The 20,588-nt window shown below is 38.4% G+C and overlaps 1 protein-coding gene across 50 annotated transcripts in view; it reads left to right on the forward strand.

Moving 5' to 3' along the window:
• AKAP13 (A-kinase anchoring protein 13) overlaps positions 1-20,588 on the forward strand; it is a 352,639-nt gene that overhangs the window by 125,323 nt on the left and 206,728 nt on the right. For all 50 annotated transcript variants that reach the window (XM_015142950.3, XM_077940185.1, XM_077940184.1 and 47 more), the window contains exon 3: positions 9,489-9,636. In XM_015142950.3, coding sequence (XP_014998436.3) covers positions 9,489-9,636 — 148 coding nt within the window. The remainder of the gene's footprint in view (positions 1-9,488; positions 9,637-20,588) is intronic.

Raw genomic sequence — 20,588 nt, forward strand, 5'->3', positions numbered from 1 at the left:
TCCTCCTCTTAACTTCAAGGTCGGGATATAGAGGAAGTACAGACTTAGGAATCCTGCTTGGATTTGAATCCCCGCTTGACCCTTCTAGCTTTTTAAAAGGCAAGGTTTAAAAAATACTCTCGGCAACAGCTTTCTCATCTCTTAAGTGGAGATAAAGATACCTTGCAGTATTTGCAAAGCACCTCGGTCAGCCATGGACAAGCTCCATGCTCTCAGTGTGAGGCTGAAGGAACTTCTACATTTGCTGTTAATGACAGAGCTTTCTCCACATCTGTATTGATAGGGCTTCCCACAACCCCAGCCCTTAATTTATTTCAAAATCTTTTTACAGTTTTTTGTGGGAAGGCTTGGAGGTTTTACAAGTTTTTATTTTTATGTTTTTAAAACTTTTAATGTGGAAATAATTCCAAAATATTAAAAATATTAAAAAATAATTTTATAAAAAGTTTTCCAAAAGTAGTACAAAGGATACTCATATATTCTTTACTCAGGACAACACCTGTTGTTAACATCTTACGCCATTTGCTGTATCATTTTCACTCTAGCTATTTACCTGTAGGCCGACAATTTTTTTCCTTAATTATCTGTCAGTGAGTTACGTGTATCCTGGCTGTTTATTTCTAAAATGCTTCAGTATGTATTTCCTAAAATAGGGATATTCTCCTTTGTAATCACAGCAGGATAGATACTGCTCTTTGTCATGTCTCTTAGCCTTCTTTAATCTGGAACACGTCCACACCTTTATCTTTTATCTTTTCCAGTTTTGAAGAATACAGTGCCTCTCCTCTCTCTTAATAGACTTTCTCATTGTCCGACGTTTCCTTGTGATTAGGTTGAGGGCTTGCACGCTTGGTCAGAGCACTGCATAGGTAACCTTGTGTCTTTCTCAGTGTGTGACTCTGGAGACACATCTGTCATCTGTCTTTATTGAGATCTTTATTTTGATTTACCTGTTCAGTGTATTGGCGGATTTCACTGAATGAATACTACTTCTTTTTTCTCTCTTTTAACTAATAAGCAATCTATGGGGAGACACTTAAAAGACTGTGTAATATGTATGCTGTTCCTCGTCAGAATCTCCCTCTGGATTGAGCATTCATTGATAACTTTTTGCCAGAGTGAATCTTTACCATGTTTGTGCAGTGATAATTTTACTATTCCAGCAATCTCCCCTCTTTTAGCAGTCGAACCCTGTCATTCTTCGATACTCATAGAAACTCCCTTCTCTGCTATATAATTTATCTATTGTTATTAATATGGACTCATGACTTCCTATTTGTTAAAAAATTGTTTATAATTTATTGCTGTTCTTGATTGTTTAGTCTTTAAATTGTCCCAGGTTTGTACAGAGGAAGCCACTGGAGTCTGGCTTCTGTGTCCTTAAGACATGGCCCAATTGTTTTTTTTTTTGAGCACTTCATTGTTTTCTGTCAAAACAAGATGTTACAGTCTGACCCAGGCCTGGAATCAGCCAAGTCTCTGAAGGGACTCAGTTCTTTTTAGTGGAGAACGGTATTAGCGACCAATATCTGTGCACTAGATAATGTTCATTGCTGCTGAGTGTTCCTCTGTTGTGTGAGCCTTTAATGAAATTGAACACTGGCTACCATGAGTTGCCAAGTTAAAATGCCATGACTTTGCCTTTTAGCCTATGGAAAAGTTGTAGCTACCTGTTGGTGTTTGTTTGTTTTAGCAAAGTAACTGGGCAAAGTTTTATCAATTGCCTATCAATTGTGTTTAAAGGAGAGAATGAAGATAGTTATGTGAATACAAGCAGTGTTGGTTAATGAGATTTTGAGGGTTTTTTGCTTTTTTTTTTTTTTTTGGTACTGTAATAATTGCTACCTAATGGAAAGGTAATACCCTGTAATAACACTCAGTTTTTACTTAGTTTATTTAACTCCTTTGTTTCACTTTTCCCAAATTTGCAGTGGATATAAATCCTGTCATTTTGTCAGACTGGGAAATAAATTTGGCAAGACCTGTGAAACTTTTATGATTCTGGATTGAAAGGTAGTTTTTGTTATAATTTCACAATTCTTGGAGCCTACAAGAATGTCTTTACATAAAATATGTGACTGCAAGATATAAAAAATAAACTCAGAAATCTACATTTTATACCTTTTAACTTCCAATATTTGATTATAAATTATTTGAGTAGATGTTTCTTGGAAACTTTATTCTGAAATAATTTCAAGTTTATAGAAAAGCTGTAAGAATAGAACAGATATTACATCTTATAAACCTTAAGCCCCTATTTTCCAACTGTTAACATTTTGCCATATTTACTTAATCTTTCTGTCTGTTATCATTTCTTTCCTGAACCATTGGAGAGTAAATTGTAGGTATTACATCCTTTTACCCCAAATGCTTTGTTGTGTAGTTTCTAAGAACAAAGGTGTTCTTCCATAACCACAGCATGATACCAAAACCAGGAATTTTACCATTGGTCCCATGTTAATCTGTAAACCTCATTCAGATTTTGCCATTGTCCCAATAATATCCTTAATAGCAGCATGTTTTTATTCAGGATTCACTCCAAAATCATGTATTGTGTTTAGTTGGCAAATCTTTTTAGTCTTCTTTCATCTGGAACAGGACCTCAATCTTTGTCTTTTGTTAGTGACATTTTCTGAAGAGTTACAGGCCATTTTTTACATAGATGCCCCTTCAATTTAAGTTTGTCTGATGTTTTCTTATGACTAGATTGAAGTTATGCATTTTTGTTAGGAACGTTATAAGTGATGCTGTGTCCTTAGTGCGTGCTATGTGAAATGTGATGTTAGCGTATTTCTCTATGGTTATTTTTACTTTTTTTTTTTTTTTTTAAATCACTTGATACAGGTGTTACCTGCCAAAGTTCTGCTTTCCCCTTTGTTATTTATAAGCGGTAAGTGAGCATTTCTCCAACATCTTTGTTGCGTTTTTAGCAACTTCCTTAACATTTTAAACATCTTTTCTGTTTTCCAGTTTTTAACAACAAAGATGTTAAAAATCGGAGAACTCAGAAAAGCACATGGTGTATTAAAATTCCGTCTAGGAATAACTGCCATTGAAGTTTTGGTGTCTCCCTTTCTGTCTTTTCAAGTGCAACTTACTAGTCTAGACAAAGCAGGTTTCTCAGTGAATAAAACATGCTCTAATGGGGTGCACATCCTGGTACATTATAATAGTAGTCATTTATTGAATATTATGTGCCAGACACTTGATATGGGTGCTTTCCTTTTATCAATCACCTAATTCTTCAAAACGACCTTATGAGATAAGGTTGATAATTCTTGTCCTCCCTTACGGCATAAGGAAGTTAAACAACATACCCCAAGTTAAACAGATATAAAGCGATATACCATACTGTGATAAAGACACAGGCAGGTTGGTGTCAATGATCATATTCTTAATCACGGTGATACACTAACAAGTTATAAACTAACAAGTTAACTCAAGGCGGTGATAATACTGAACTGCTGTGAGTAGAACTATGACAACACTGTTACCTATAATCTGTGATGGTTTGTACTTGACTAGTGTTTTGTCTTATAGCAAGACCTCCATTCTTTCTGTACGTGATGATGTCTCTTAAATGGGCCTGCCGTGGCCTTCCTTGGTCCTCCCTGTGGAAATTCTCCCCCTTTGCCCTCTCCTTCCCTTCTGCTGACCTGTTCTCAGTGGTGTGCTGGTTAAAAAGAAAAACAGAAAGCCCTGATTTATAGCATTTGCCAATTTCAGTGGTGTAAATACTCCCATAATGGTTGATTTCAGGCTATCCAGGGCATATTACGAATACAGATTTGACAAGAGATATGAGTTGTGAAGACATGCAGCAGCACACCATTATGTGGAATTTCTGCCGTCTGGATACAATAGATAGAAACCTCCAGAGCATAAAGTATAGTATGTTGTGGTAAATAATTAAAAAGTGATAAGTTTTGAATATTTATGACATTTGTTTTTAATGCAGTTTACTTAATTATAAGCCAATATAATGTAATTTTTAATAATGGCTATGTTTAACAGAATTCCTTGCAGAATTCCTGAAAATTTAATAATGAGCACTCATGAGTCTACATAAGCCAACTCCAGTATACCACTGACTTTGCTGCTGACTGGGCCCACCTTTGAAAATCTATGGCTGACACTTTCTTACTATCTAAGATGACATTGATGTCATCCTGTCTTTCACCCTTCCTCCTACAGGTCTTTCTATCTCATTCTCCTAATCCGTATCTACCACCGTCTCTGTCCAAAGCCCTTTTTTGTCCATTCATCCCTGCATTGTAATTTGCCTCTTCCCATCCCCCAAATACCTTTCCCTTTCCCATCTCACTTCTTTTTTTTTTTTTTTTTTAATCAAGTTACTTTTCCCAGTTAAAGGAAAGCCTCAGACCACTAGTATCTTGGGACATGGAGCATCTCCCAGCAAGATGTTGGGTCTCATGAGGAGAGGAAATCTTTTGTCTAGAAAAGGAAAATATATTCTTAGAATTCCAGGGTAGCAATCTAAGTGAAAAAAATTTTTTTAAACTTAATATATAAAGGAAGTTACAGTGCCATTATTATAGTATGTAGCTACTCTAAGAATTACTTCAGGATGGGGAAAAGTGAGACCATGGCTACCATTTAAAATCACATTGTAAAGTAACTCTTTTGTAAAAACCTGTTTTTATTTGCAAATAAGTGGTTGATAGTGGTATTTTATATCACAGTTTATTTATATAGGGGTGGGGGGGGGGCTAACCTATATTTACAGAATAAGGGCTAGTATAGATGTCTTTTCCATTAGTTTTTATGTCATCTGTTAGCAAAACTAATCAGGACCCTGAAAAAATTGTCAGTTTCAGGGAGACATTTCTCACTAATGATGAAACATGGAAAATATCTGTGTAAGGGGATCACACTGTTTCTTAAGTTCAGATTATTGGAAGAGAGTGGTGACGTAGGTGTGTACTCTTCCTGAGGTTGGGTCAAACTAAAATGATAATTGAGAATGTCTTGAAAATTACCCTTGTTAATATTTTATTTTATTTAGAAACATGGCAGACTTGTTCACTGTGTAGCCAGACTGATGTATCTATTTATTCTGTAGACTGGTCTTTTCCAGGGACAGCAGAGTAATTTATTAATACTAGGATATTCTTTAAAGATGGTAGGATTAAAGCATCGCAACAAAAATTGTTACCTAGATCTGTTTTTCCTTGTTATTTTTTCATCACCATTCTACTCATTTAATCTTTCAAAGTCATCTCAAGTAATAGTAGGTACCTGGTTCTGCTGGAGTAAAATGGGAGTTAGTGGCTGAAATGCAGTTTGTTATTTGCTCTCAGTGACTTTATCAGTGTGCAGAGAATACTCCTTCAAGGAAAACAGGTATTTTTGATTCCAGGTGCCTTTGGAATCTAAATTTCAAGAGGCTTTGAAATGAATGGAGCTTTTGTGTTCTCTTCTATTGAATTTTTTTTGTCATGAGGTAGTGTGACTTAATATTAAAAACAGAAACAAAAACAAAAAAACTACAGACCAGGAGCAGTGGCTCATGCCTATAATCTCAACATTTTTGGCAGGCCTTGAGGATCACTTGAGTTCAGGAGTTTGAGACCATCCTGGGCAACATACGGATACCTGATCTCTATAGAAAATTTAAAAAGCAGCCCAAAGCGGTGGCGCATGCCTGTGGTCTCAGCTACTTGGGAGGCAGCAGGGGGAGGATCACTTGAGTCCTGGAACTGGAGGCTGCGGTGAGCCCTGATTGTGCTTGGCACCCCAGCCTGAGCAACTAAGTGAGACCCTGTCTCAAACAACAACCAAAACCCTAACTATTAAATATAGGTAATACCATTCAGGACATAGGCATGGGCAAGGACTTCATGTCTAAAACACCAGAAGCAATGGCAACAAAAGCCAACATTGACAAATGGGATCTCATTAAACTAAAGAGCTTCTGCACAGCAAAAGAATCTACCATCAGTGAACAGGCAACCTACAGAATGGGAGAAAATTTTTGCAATCTACTCATCTGACAAAGGGCTAATATCCAGAACCTACAAAGAACTCAAACAAATTTACAAGAAAAAAACAAATAACCCCATCAAAAAGTGGGCAAAGGATATGAACAGACATTTCTCAAGTGAAGACATGCACACAGCCAATAGATACATGAAAAAATGCTCGTCATCACTGGCCATCAGAGAAATGCAAATCAAAACGACAATGAGATACCATCTCACACCAGTTAGAATGGCAATCATTAAAAAGTCAGGAAACAACAGGTACTGGAGAGGATGTGGAGAAATAGGAACACTTTTACACTGTTGGTGGGATTGTAAACTGGTTCAACCATTGTGGAAAACAGTATGGCGATTCCTCAAGAATCTAGAACTAGAAATACCATATGACCCAGCCATCCCATTACTGGGTGTATACCCAAAGGATTATAAATCATGCTGCTATAAAGACACACGCACACGTATGTTTATTGTGCACTATTCACAATAGCAAAGACTTGGAATCAACCCAAATGTTCATCAGTGACGGACTAGATTAAGAAAATGTGGCACATATACACCATGGAATACTATGCAGCCATATAAAAGGATGAGTTCATGTTCTTCATAGGGACATGGATGCAGCTGGAAACCATCATTCTCAGCAAACTATCGCGAGAACAGAAAACCAAACACCACATGTTCTCACTCATAGGTGGGAACTGAACAATGAGATCACTTGGACTCTGGAAGGGGAACATCACACACCGGGGCCTATTATAGGGAGGAGGGAGAGGGGAGGGATGGCATTGGGAGTTATACCTGATGTAAATGATGAGTTGATGGGTGCTGACGAGTTGATTGGTGCAGCACACCAACATGGCACAAGTATACATATGTAACAAACCTGCACGTTGTGCACATGTACCCTAAAACTTAAAGTATAATAAAAAATATATATATATATGAAAGCAGTTTAAAACTTACTTGTAAAAAGAGGTTCATATTGAAAGCATTGCTAAAAGGATTTCATCTGCTTATAATTAGCCACCTCCTCTGTCCCCAAAGGAAGGCCCAGACATCACTAGTATCTTGGGGCACAGAGAGTCTCCCAGCAAGATGTTGGGTCTCATGTGAGGATGAAATTCTTGATCGTGAAAAGGAAGATATACTCTTAGAATACCAGGTTAGAAATCAAAGTGAATTTTTTTTTTTCCCCCTGTAAAAGTCCAGATAGTAAATAATTTAGGCTGTGGGCTAAGTTCTCATGTAATCATTACCTTCTATGGCCCATTGTAGTGCAAAACTGGCCGTGAATGGTGGGTAAATGAATGGTCTGAGTTCAATTAAACCTTTATTTGTTGACAGTGAATTTGAATTTTATGTAATTTTCACATTAAAAGGATTAAAAGGCCTTTTTTTGTCCCTAACCCTAACCCCCACCCCCACCCCCACCCCCGCAAAATGTAAAACGGGATGGTGGGAGGCTGGAATTGACGTGTGGGTCATAGTTTGTGAAACTATGCTGCAAAGGATGGAACTTTTCATTTGTACTTTTTTCAGGCTATGAGGATATTTCAGTACCTTGAGAAATAGACTCTTCTCATACACGCTGCAAACATCTTCTTAACTGGTTGCATCATGCCAAAGGAGATTACACATATTACCAGGCTAAGCTTTTCAAAAATGTTTCCGAGAGAGTCTTATAAACAAGACAGAAGTCTAATTCTGGGTAGTAACTGAAGTCAGTGATAATTCTGTTTTACCAGCCGTGATATTCCTTGGATTAGGATACTGTTGAATGCTCCACTGTGATAGTCATAGTAGTAGTCATGGACCCGCTGGAGCATATTTTGTTAATAGACCTGGTTCCTAGGTTTGACTTGATGGTTGTTGCTTTTTAGTGTTTAGTAAAAAACTACCTTCTGCTCAGTTATACTGCTGGGCTTAGTAAATTGTGACCACAGGGTGGTATGGTTCTCTTGTTGGTGTTAATTGTTGCTAAAATTGAAAGGAAAAATCTTCTGTATGTAATGAGAATTTACTCCTCTAATTATGATGCTAAAATGGTCCGGCCTTCTCTAAATTGATTTTTCTGTAGTGCATTATTAAGATTTATATAGTATTACATCTCAGTGCTTTAAACCTTGATGCTTTGTAATCTTTTGTTATGGTTACAACAGGAATTGTATAGTTTGTAATTGCGAGAATGCTAATAATTAGGACAGCATTTCATAGAATATATTTAGCCACTGGTCTTGATTAAAAAAAAAAAAACTATATATAAAAACTACTAAAGAGTATTTACAGCTGGCTATGGTGGCTCACTCCTGTAATCCCAGCACTTTGGGAGGCTGAGGCGGGCAGATCGTCTGGGGTCAGGGTTCGAGACCAACCTGGCCAACATGGCAAAACCTTGTCTCTACTAAAAATATAAAAAAATTTAGCTGGGTGTGGTGGTGGGTGCTTGTAATCCCAGCTACTTGCGAGGCTGAGACACGAGGATCGCTTGAACCTAGGAGTTGGAGGTTGCAGTGAGCCGAGAGCATGCCACTGCACTCCAGCCTGGGCAACAACAGGGAAACTCCGTCTTACCAAAAAAAAAAGCAACTGAAAGACAAAGATGTCTTACCTTCTAATAGTTGCAAAGTCATAGACAAAGTTATTGGCCCAAGATTTTTTATCTGATTTTATGGGATTAATGTAGGGATAGATAAAGAAGAGCAGGAATGTCAGATGGTTAGGAAATACAAATTATTAGAAAAGCAGCCTCCTATTGAAATAGGTTAAAAATATTATAGACGGAGAGTTGAACATGTTCCAGGAGCTTTCCTATACAGTCATGTGCTGTTTAAACTATGGGGATATGTTCTGAGAACTATGGTATTAGGTGATTTTGTTCATTGTGCAAACATCATAGCGTATACTTACACAAACTTGGATGTTGTAGCCTGTTATGCACTTAGGCGGGAGCCCAAGCTCGTCTTCTTTGCATTCTCCCCTTTCCAGGCAAGCCTATTGCTGGAGAATGTATGGACTTGGTAATGATTTATGGGATATGGAATTTAGAGAATTATTGTCAACTGGAACACAGGAGTTAAGAAGCATTCTGAGTACAAGGATGTGATCATTTATTATACCCCCTCCATCCTCTCTGCCTTATTTTTGGATTTTCTTCTCTATCTCCCCCGCCCTTCCCCTTTTTAACCCATTCATCAAGTAAAGTTTTCCTTCATCTTATTGGTTAACTTATTTGTCTAATCACCTCCACTAAAATGTAAATTTAGAGAAGAGAGAGCGATCTTATTTTCAGGTTCATTCTGTATTGTGAATGCCTGGATAATTGCCTGGCACATAAGTGCTCAATCTTTATACCTGTTTCAGCTTACTAGAATGGGGGCATGGTTTAGACGGTATATTTGATTTTCCCTTAAATATGATGTTTGATAAAGATAGGCTGCGAAGAGGAACCTTACTAATGTAAACTTGCTATATTGTTTCCTTTCCTAGGGCGATTGTGTTGTTACAGTGCTGCTTGCTGAAGAGGACAAAGTTGAAGATGATGTAGTGTTTTACTTGGTATTTTCGGGTTCCACCCTCCGTCACTGCACAAGTACTCGGAAGGTCAGTTCTGATACATTGGAGACCATTGCTCCTGGTAAGTATTTGAATGGGATCCTTACTAGCTTTTCCTAGTTCTTAAACACTTTTATTCTATGTTTATTAGTATAGAGTAGTGACAGGAAGAGTGAAGTGTAGGCAGTGTAAAAAAATTTATTAGTTTATAAAGCAGTTTGAATATCTGGTCCTGCTGGTATTGGAGCAGATTGCCAGTTTTTTATTGCTGTGCCGTTTTATATGTATTATTGTTGTGTCGGCCACCTACCAAATTCTGTAAATTATAACTTATTTAAGAACTGGGATTATGACAGTTGAAAGCTGGTTTATCCTCCTACTTGGTAAAAATGATGTTGAAAATTCAAGGATTTAAAGATTCTGGAGAGTCTCTAGGTATATTATTTCCAAATTTTTATGGACGGGAAATAAAAGAAGGCAGTCAGGATGGATACCGATTGCTTTTCTGAAGAGTATTAGGTATCCTTCCTTGTAACCCACAGCTCCAGTCATCTTGTTTCCTGTGATGTATATCACATCAGAAAGGCTTCTCTGGAACTTGAGGTCTGCTCTCTAGCAGGTGCCATCCAGTATCACCATTGCTGAACATTTATTATGTGTTGGTGGTGGGGAGAAACCGCTTCTTAACCTAGGTATAATTGATCAGTCCGTGACTCAGTTCTCATTAGGAAAGGAATTGAGGTAAGTTTTATAAACATAATACTTCCTATACTAGGAGCACTTTAGGGTTAAAGTTTGAGGACTGTGTGTTTGTATACCTATGTGTGCATGTGTATCTAGAAAGGGCATATAAGTAGATACAAGGAGACTGCAAGCAGATAAAAGGGAAAAGGCAAATATAACAAGCATGGCCTGTGTCCTAACTGTGATCCTCAGTCACAGATCCCAACAAAGTCTGTTCTCTTGGTGGAGAGGGATGTACCTCAAAGCCCTTAAGCCTTTACTGGTAAGGTCCTTAAACCAGGATGGGCAGCAGGCAATTACTTTCCCAGAGTCGCTGAACTTGTATGACAGCCTGGAGCTCTAAGTTTGTACCAAATCCTTGAACATTGTCCTCAGCCTACCTTTCTGAGCTCTAGTTCACATTTCTTCCCTTGACTTTGATTCTAGTACCTCTTTATATATGTCTATATAAGTACCCTTGCCCTGCCTACCCAAACCAAGCAGAATGTATATTAGACTCTGCGCCTTTCCTCTAATTTGGTCCAAATCCTGGGAAATCATTCCTGACCCGTTTGCTTTGGCCCTGGAGTCCTACCTAGTACCTGGCTTTTCTTTCATTTTCTACGAATTTTCTCTCGGCTTAGCCACATTCCAGTATTTTCCATCATGCTTATGAGGTCTGATAACTCCCCCCTTCCCATTGGCCTGAACATTCTGCTTCCTACCTGAATTTAGTCAGGCAGCTGATATGAGGTGCCTCATCACAGCAGAGGTGACAGAAGGATTAGAGTCCCTGAAAGACCTTTTAGCTCTGGAAGGCCAAATGGAGAGTAAGACAACACTTTTAACATATGAGCCTTTGATATGTGTGCAAGGGTATCAATGAGATCCTTAGTTGGTGTAGTAGAAACTCTATTAACTAAGCAAAGGAGATTCCTGACCAGACCCTATTGCTCTACTTATCGCATATGAGATTTTTCTGGTTATTTGTCTTTTTCAGCTACTGTCATTTGGCTTAGTTTGGTAATTTATTGTGGAGGGGTAGAGATAGAGGCATTTTGGGGGTTAACTTGTTTTGAATTTCTTGTTTATATTATGGGGTAAATTCTTTAGCCTGGACCTAAATGTCTTTAAATCTGCCTTTGTGGACTTAGACTTGTGCCTTCCCTTCCTTCAGGCCCTTACTCAGCTATCACCTCAGTGAAGCCTTTCGGTCCAGCTTATAAAAATACACAGCTGCCGCCTCTCCACATTCCCTATCCCCCTTTCCTGCTTTATTTTTCTCCATTGCACTTTTCAACTTCTCACATATATTTTACTTATTTATCTTATTTATTTTCTGTCTGCCCCAACTAAAGTGTTAGCTTTATGAGGACAAGGATTTTTGTTTGGTTTCCTCACTGGTATATGCTAAGAAGGCTTGTTCTAGGAAACTGTCACTTGATAGAACAACATTTCTACTGTGTCACACATCCTGCTTCCCAGAAGCTGCTCTTGTAGAAAGATGTGTATGTATGTGAATACACCCATACTCACACTCACATGTAACCCCCTCCCCGCCCTGTTTTTTTTTGTTTGTTTTGTTTGTTTGTTTGTTTTAAATAAATTCAAAAGGAGTCTCTGGCTTGTTGAGTTGCATTTTTAGCTTGGAGAAGGAGTCCGATGATTTTTGTGCATCAGTTAGCTGCATTGATAGCCTCAGATTTCCTGTTTGCTGAGAGCAGTGCTAGATTAGTCAAGAATCTTCATGGAAAGTCCAGTCTTCGTGGAAAGTCCGTGCAGTGCACTGTGCATCCCAGTTCCTGGATAAGTGTGCATGGTCTGTTTGTTGCAGCAGCTACTGCCTACAGGGATGTCTCTGCACTCTTTGTGCTTACGTGTGGGACGAGCTCTGCAATTCCTAGTCATTTTGGCTAAGAGAAGAAACAGAGCTTTGTGCCTTGTTCTTGCCCCCCATCCCCCACCCCAAAAAGGAGTCTTGCTCTGTTGCCCAGGCTGGAATGCAATGGCACGATCTTAGCTCACTATAACCTCCATCTCCTGGGTTCAAGCAATTCTCCTGCCTCAGCCTCCTGAGTAGCTGGGATTACAGGCGTGTGCCACCATGCCTGGCTAAATTTCATATTTTTAGTAGAGGTGGGGTTTCACCATGTTGGCCAGGCTGGTCTTGAACTCTTGACCTCGTGATCTGCCCACCTTGGCCTCCCAAAGTGCTAGGATTACAGGCATGAGCCACCGTGCCCAGCCTCTTCTTGCTTTTATTATTATTATTTTTTTATTTTTCATGTTTCATCCAGATTGCTGGCTCTGATTTTTCTTTGAGTTCTCTGTATGTTTCACTGTGTTTTGTAACATTTTAGTTTTTCCTAAAACCAAAGGATTGATTAACCCTCAAAAGGCAGCTACTTTTCGATGTTAGTCCGTAACCTTTTATCAAATCAATATTTCCCTAAATAGGGTTGACACATAGACATTCTAAATTATCTCCTAATAAATTATTTTGACTTCGGATATTGAAATTGCAGGCCTGTCTCCCACCCATCTCTGTTTTCTCTCTCTTTTTTTTTTTTTTTGCATGTTTTGTAATAAGTCCTACATTGAAGTGTATATGTCTGTCTATCCCTCCCTCCTGCCCCCTCCTTCCCCATCCCCCCCGTGTGTGTGTGTGTGTGTGTGTGTGTGTTTGCATGTGTCTGTAATTATAAAGAAGTTGTAAAGACCTTTTAAAGTAGTTATGATGTGATTTCCCCTCCTTTTTAAAAATAAAGTATTTTAAGCATAAGTAGTAACATCTTAGAGGGCAGGTAGGTGGAGACTTTGACTTTCTACTTTATCTATCTTTGAATTTATTTATTTATTAATTTTTTTTTTTGAGATGGAGTCTCACTCTGTCGCCCAGGCTGGAGTGCAGTAAGCCGGATCTTGGCTCACTGCAAGCTCCACCTCCTGAGTTCACACCACTCTCCTGCCTCAGCCTCCCGAGTAGCTGGGACTAAAGGCACCTGCCACCATGCCCAGCTAATTTTTTTGTATTTTTAGTAGAGACGGGGTTTCACCGTGTTAGCCAGGATGGTCTCTATCTCCTGACCTTGTGATCCACCCGCCTTGGCCTCCCAAAGTGCTGGGATTACAGTTGTGAGCCACCGCGCCCAACCTGAATTGTTTAAATGTTTACAGTGAGCTTGTTATTTGTATGATACATAGTAATTTTCAATGAAAACATTTTGATTGCTGAAAAGAATGTCTTCTCTTTTGAAAATAAATCCATCTTTGTGTTGTTTAACACTGGAGGCCAACCACAGCTTTATAATAAAATATTACATTCAAAACACCTATGAAAGTAGCTCATTCAAGAATATAATTTGCTTTGAAATGTAGCTTGAGATGGAAATATACTTCTAATAATGAAAGGTGTTGCCTTAGTAATAAATGAAAATAATATTCCATTATTGTCTCTCCATAGAAAACAAATAAAATCCTAAATGACATTTTAATTAACCAGTGATTTTTCTCGAGAGATAAAGCTGAGATTTGTTTTTTTAAGACCTAGGTAGGATTGGCAAATAGTGTACGGAAATCTGGACATCCTTTGAAGATAATTCTTGGGGTGAGATGGGGGCATAGAGTACTGTTTTATTGTGTTCATTTTTATTACTGAAACTGTGAATTTAGACCAAGTAGTGATTTCAGAATAGGAGATGGAACAGAATGTTTAGTGGTTTTTGTATACTATTTTTGTAAAAGACTCTGGTGCAGAATCTTTCATAAAATGAAATCTTTTTTCAGCCATGTCTGTTGTTTATTTTTAGAATTCGTAGCAAGTGTTCTTGTTTGAAGAACTGCAAACCTTTATTGACTTCAAATTTGACTCAGCTCTTTTATATTTTCCTTTTCTTTTTCACTGATAAGGGTAGGTACTTTATAAAGTAGATTTGTCATTAAAAAAGAAAAATACATTTACCTGATCAGAAGTTCTTTTGGGTTTAAAGAAAAAAATTACAGCCCAGATTACAACAAATGGTCTGAGTTATTATGTGTTATGTCTTTCTTTTTCTTCCTTTCTCTCTCTCTCTCTCTCTCTCTTTTTTTTTTTTTTTTTTTTTTTTGGAGACAGAGTCTCAGTCTTTTGTCCAGGCTGAAGTGCAGTGGCACAATCACAGCTCAGTGCAGGCTTGACCTCCCAGGCTCAAGTTATCCTTCTACCCCAGCCTCCCAAGTAGCACTCACCATCATGAGTGGCTAATTTGTGTATGTGTGTGTGTGTTTAGAGATGGTGTCTCCCTGTGTTGCCCAGGCTGGTTTCAAACTCCTGGGCTAAGTGATCTTTCTGCCTCCACCTAGCAAAGTGTTGGAATTATAGGTGTGAGCCACCATGCTTGGCCTCTTTCATTTCTTGTGAACCAAAAATTACTTTCTAGCAGCAGATGTCCAGTATTACCAAATTGAATAGCATATTTGAAAAGAAGATGTAGATTTTTAATTAAATGTACTTAATTAGAGAATTCTGACACCCCCCATCCCCCAGCCCAGCCCTGCCCCTGGCAATGCCTGCCAAGATAATCAGTTATTTTTATTGGACTTTTTCTATAACAGTCTCCCTATTCTGAAATATCTTACTATAAAGCTATCTTTAGACAGATGAAATTTTAAATTCTGTAAAACTTAAATTACTGTCCGAATGCTAGTTAGTACATATAGTGGTTATACTGGAAAAACAGACTGAGAACTAGTTGAAAAGCAAAAAGAAATCCATTATCTGCTGTCCTTAGTTGTAATGTTATGAGGTAATTATATATTTCATAACTTTGGAACCATGAACACAGCACTGGAATCCTAGGGCATACAATATTAAGGGAGTGATATCCTCCCAAGGGGGTGAAAGTTGCCTTTTGGGGAACAAAAAAGACTTACTGTGTGTATGTAAAACACAGTTAAACAAATTTGTGGTATATCTATGGTATTAAAGTTTCATGAAGTGAGGGGTGAATAGAGAATAATGTCTGAAAAGGCTCTTTGGGGGTATAACAGAAGAAAAGGCTCAGAAACACTGCCTTAGAGGTGTCGGCTGGAATATAGCGGAGCACATTTTTAGCATTAAATCTCTCCTTCCTCCTCTAAAATGTACATGGTGAAATTCCTGTGCCTACTCTTTGTTCTCTTCTGATTAAATACTCCTGTACACATAGAGACATTTTACACATATACCAAATTTGCACACTACCATTAGGTCACCAAAACCCAGCAGTGGGTGTGTACTTCTGCACAAAATCCTATTTCTTATTAGAGTCTGGATCTGAAGACTGAAAATTTGTTTCTTTTAACCCTATCATAGACACTTCAGAAGAAAGAAAAAGACACCAAACTTTTAGAGACTTTGATGCCAAACTGAAGTAATCAAGATATTATTTTTATATTTTCCATCATTTTTTCTCTTAGAAGGTGACGTCTGTGTGGGACTGGGCTTGGCTGGCCCAGCACTTTTAGGGTTTCTTTTTGGATAGCTGATGAAACAAAGTTCCTATTGTTTCATCCTCAAAAGAGAGGGCCCAGATGGGATGCATTCCACTTTTAGCTTAATAGGAAATGAAGTAATTCTTGGGCTGTACTTCAGCAGTTTTGTTTATCAGTAGCAATATTTCGTTTCCATGGGTGCGGTGCTCCATATAGTGAGAAGGAGCCTGCCGGAGAGCTCTCCCAACCTCGCACACACACACCTCCTGACCTGCCAGCATAAAAAAAGGTGCAGATTAGATGATTTTAAGAGGACCATCAGTAGTTAAGTTTTTGTTTCTCACCTAGGTGCTCATTGTGTTTTTGTTTATTCTTTCCCTCCTCTCTTTATTTTGTTATTTCTGCAGTGCCAATGGCAAGCTTTGTTGGGCCATGCTGCAGAAGCTCTTTGTAGAGTGTTAGGGATCTGTTTTCCTTGAGTTTCCTAAACAAAAGCATTTTAATAGCTAATAATAAAAACTACCAGTTTTAGATGCCCATTTTATGCCAGGTACTTTGTGCACAGCTCTAATGTTGTTAACAATCCATAAGGTTGATGGTGTTCTCATTTTGTGTACAAGGAAAACAGGCTTCAAGATTGAATGACTTTCTCAGGATAACCAAATCTGTTGAAGTGGAGCTGGAGTTCAAACCTAATATTTTGTACTTGACAGCTAATTGCAAGCATACTTGAGGAGGATCCCTACAATGTACTCAGCTGGGAGCAGACTTCTCCCACCCCATAATTTGTATTTGTCTTGTAAGTGGACTTGATAGTATGAGAAGTTCAGAAATTAATTCATAATTTAAAATATGGAATTAAAGTTTGGGCCATGTTTCTTCCAGTAGTTTCTCTCTCTCCTTCCCCTCTATAAATCCTCTAGAGTAACTGCCTTCAGAAATTCAGTAAAATTTTCAAAACTTCCCTTTTTAAAAAAAGATTGGGATTTTTATTTTCCTTTCTTGTTACCAGGAAATTGAATGAAAGGAAAAACGCCATGGAACTAATTGAAAATCCTGCTATTGTTCTTCCTACTGCAGCTTCTGTTTTTATGCAGAAAGTTAGATTGTGGTTATTATATCAAATTGGATACAGTTTCCCATCCCCGTGTCTTTGCAGTGTAATTGTAGACATTGTTAATAACCCTGCAGTCTTTATGTACAAAGGCAGTCATAAGACTAATGGCCCTCTTGCAAATAGTCGTGTCTCTAGAGCTAATTTATGATAGTAAGAGGTTTGGTGCAGGCATATGGGGTGATTTGTTTTATTATTGAGTCTGTATTATGTAACTTTTTAAAAAATGCTGATTTCCCCCCAGGTGCTTTATCAGAAAGGTTATAGGAATTAAAAAATAATCTTGAGAGCCACTTGAGCCTAATGGAAAACATTAATGTGAGACAGTAGGCCAACCTGGTATGGTTGATTTCCAGACAGTAGGGTGAGGTACTTTATTCTTGATCAGTAGTAATGCTTCCAATGTGCTCTTAAGTTTAATAAAGACTAATCCAGGAAACCCTGAGTTCCCCACTCATCTTTTAACCCTCAGGTTTTCTTTTGAAAAAGAAGCCTCTAATCATACCAAACAAATTCCAGATTTATGGCATATTTTACTTAAGATGATTCATAGTCTCTTCTTCAGATTTTGAATTCATATCTGAAGGGAAAACATTGGATTAACAATTGGACAGTTTCTGAGATATCTCTTTCATGGCTATTTCTGACATTCTGCCTTCTCTGTTATACAGTTTGATTTTCGTTGTACACAGAGCTGACAGTAGCTCACACATCCATCCATTCATCTGCTAACAAACTCTGCTAATGCAGCAGAAAGAGATAATCGTACTGATGTTGCCAAGCACAACACCCCCACATGCACACATCCATCACGCCTTGTTCTGTTTCTCTCCCTGTAGTTCGCCCTCATCCCATTCTGCCTCAGTAAACAGTCATTTTAGCAATTCCAGACAAATTTCTGTGCAGATACTTTACTTTGGCACTTCGCAGTTTTGGGTAGGGTAACATTGCTTCACCATGGCTTTTTGCAGTGTGAATGATGTTTACTTTTAGTGGTATTGTGACTCCCTTTCTGATTCAAGGGTTCAGGTTTCTCATCTTTGCATAGGCTTGAGGAAGGAAAGTGATAAGAAAGGAAAAGGACTGGTTAAATGGGTACGGCAGTGGATATTCTGTTTTACATAGTGTAATCTCTCTTCTAAGGCACTGTGAATTTAAGGTTTGAAAGCATAATTCAGTTTGGATCTCAGATTACTTACATCATCATCATTGAATTGTGAAATTTTGGTCTTTATTGACATTTATTCAAATCTACCGCAAAGGACTTCCAGAAGTTTACAGATTAGCTTAATTTTGGATAAATGGTACAATGCTATATATTGATTCTATTGACGAACCACAGCATTTCTTCTTTAAAGCAGTTCTCCTGACTGACATACATATCACTCTATCCATCCATCGTTCATCCATCCACCATCAGTTTATTTGGAAATTAAGTGAGGCTATGTATGATGTTTCAGGTGATAATATTAAAGAATTTAGGAGGCCCCTTCTAGATTTTATTTATTTATTTATTTGTTTGTTTGTTTATTTATTTATTCAGAGACAGGGTCTGTGTCTCCCAGGCTGGAGTCCAGTGGCACGATCTTGGCTCATGGCAACCTCCGCCTCCCAGGTTTAAGCGATTCTCCTGCCTCAGGCTCCCTAGTAGCTGGGACTACAGATGCCTGGCTAATTTTTGTTTTTAGTACAGACAGAGTCTCGCTGTGTTGGCCAGTCTGGTCTCGAACTCCTGGCCTCAAGCAATCTGCCTGCCTTGGCCTCCCAAAGTGCTGGGATTACAATATGAGTCATCACACCTGGCCTAAGTCCTTCTTAATTGCCATCTCCTTTGTGAAATCTTCCTGCTTTTGCCCACATATGGAATGCACCACTCCTCTCCCCAAATTGCACTGTATTTAGATATTTAGATATTTTAGATAGGAAAGTTCTTGTAGAAGTCCTCTCATTTTGACTTATGTTGCAGTTTTCTGCATCTTGTTTGATTCTCTGTTATGGACCTTAAATCTCTGAGGAATCTGTTTAAATCTGTTTAAACTGAGGAATTGAGACTCCTTACTTTACTCATCTTCACCTTCTGATCATAGTGCCTGGACTTGATGGATGTCTAGCTTTTAGCTCTTGAACAAAACCGAGTCAGATGTTAGAGAATATTTTAAAGGAAACATTTTCTGCTAGAAAAATAGACAAATCTTACTAAAGGAATCATTTGGCTTGTTTCTGCTAACATTGATGTCTGTGTAGTTAGGCTGGCTGCCCTTCAAAAGAATATTGCTTTTTCCCCCTAATTCTCTTTCATATATTAAATGTATAAATACCACGTATATATTATTATAAAGCGTGCATGCGTATGCACATGCTCGCGCTTGCACACGCACACCAAGCAGAGGATGTTTCGGCTTCCTACAGCCTTCTTAGAAGGAATTCGACTTGGAAGGCAGTGGGACTATCGTGTGGATTCAGTGTTCATGTGAAGACTTATCTTCATGGTTCATGAACCAATTATTCTTGCTTAAAAGTCATACTAGCCCATCATTCCAAGTGTTAGGCTCCTCTCAGGCAGGGACTTAGCTCTTAACCTTCTTCCTCTTCAAACACATTGCCCTATTGATAGGCAATGTGATGCAAAACCCTTGCCTCCTGTTATAATAGACCATGTCCTTTGGCATCAGCCTTGACTCTGTATAGTGAATTCTGCACCTTAATATCTGTGTAACATGGGGCAAGTTAAACTTACTTCTTTAAGTCTCAGTTTCTAATCTATAAATTGAGGACAATACATGCCTCGTAAAATTGTTGTGGAGAGAAATGACTCAGATGCCTGATGTGTACTAGGTACTTGCTTGGTAAATACTTCCTACCATCCTAGAAGTACACAGCAGTGAGAGATTTCTTTTGCCACAGGATGAAGGGCTTAAGGAGGCCCTTGGGAAAAAAGCATGTGGAAAATCAGCTTATTTATTATTCTGATAAGATGGAAAAAACATTGTCTCTTTCAAAGACAGCAGAAAGCTTAGTTTGTTCCAAGTCTGAAACCTCTGTTGGCCTGTGCCCGTGGTATGGAAATTCAGTCTCAGGGACCATATAAAGGGTTTCTCTACATGCCCTTAGCCTGAATGTTAGAGATTCAGGGAAGTGGCATGTGCATGGGTGCCCGTGATTAATCAGGCAGAGCACAAAGTGGCATCACCCAAACAAAAACATGAACTGTACTTTCTTTCCTTTTTTGTCATCAGAAAGATAATGGAAGAAGGATGATGATAGGAGCATAGTTCTGGCTATTTGAGATCAGTGTGTGAAAACAGGGGAAATACAATATGCGTCGTGATGAGTATATTCTGAATATTGGAAATATTTAATTCTGTGAGGCTAAAAATTCAAAAGAAAGCCCAATCCTCCAAGAAGGCCTTACCCGTAGACAAGTGGTGTTAAATCTTGCTGACCTGACTTCAGCCGAGCTCTTTGGAGTGGCATGCAGTTTTCTGCCTCCAATCACCACTCCTGAGGTGCCTGCCAGTCTGTACACTGGGCACCATGGAGTCCTTGGCATGTTTGCATTTCCTGAACTGGGCTCCCAGCCACAGCATTGCATTATCCTCATGCAAACCAGGTAATTTCATTGAAGTCCTCATTACATTAGTGGCTGAGATGGGAAAGAATGTGTATCTGAGAACAAAAATCAATATTTATTTTTTAGGCCTTGGATTGCTCATAGTAGTAAAATAAAATCAAGTAATTGTGTACTT

The sequence above is a fragment of the Macaca mulatta genome, chromosome 7 (assembly GCF_049350105.2).
Source record: "Macaca mulatta isolate MMU2019108-1 chromosome 7, T2T-MMU8v2.0, whole genome shotgun sequence".
In the NCBI taxonomy this organism is placed as follows: Eukaryota; Metazoa; Chordata; class Mammalia; order Primates; family Cercopithecidae; genus Macaca; species Macaca mulatta.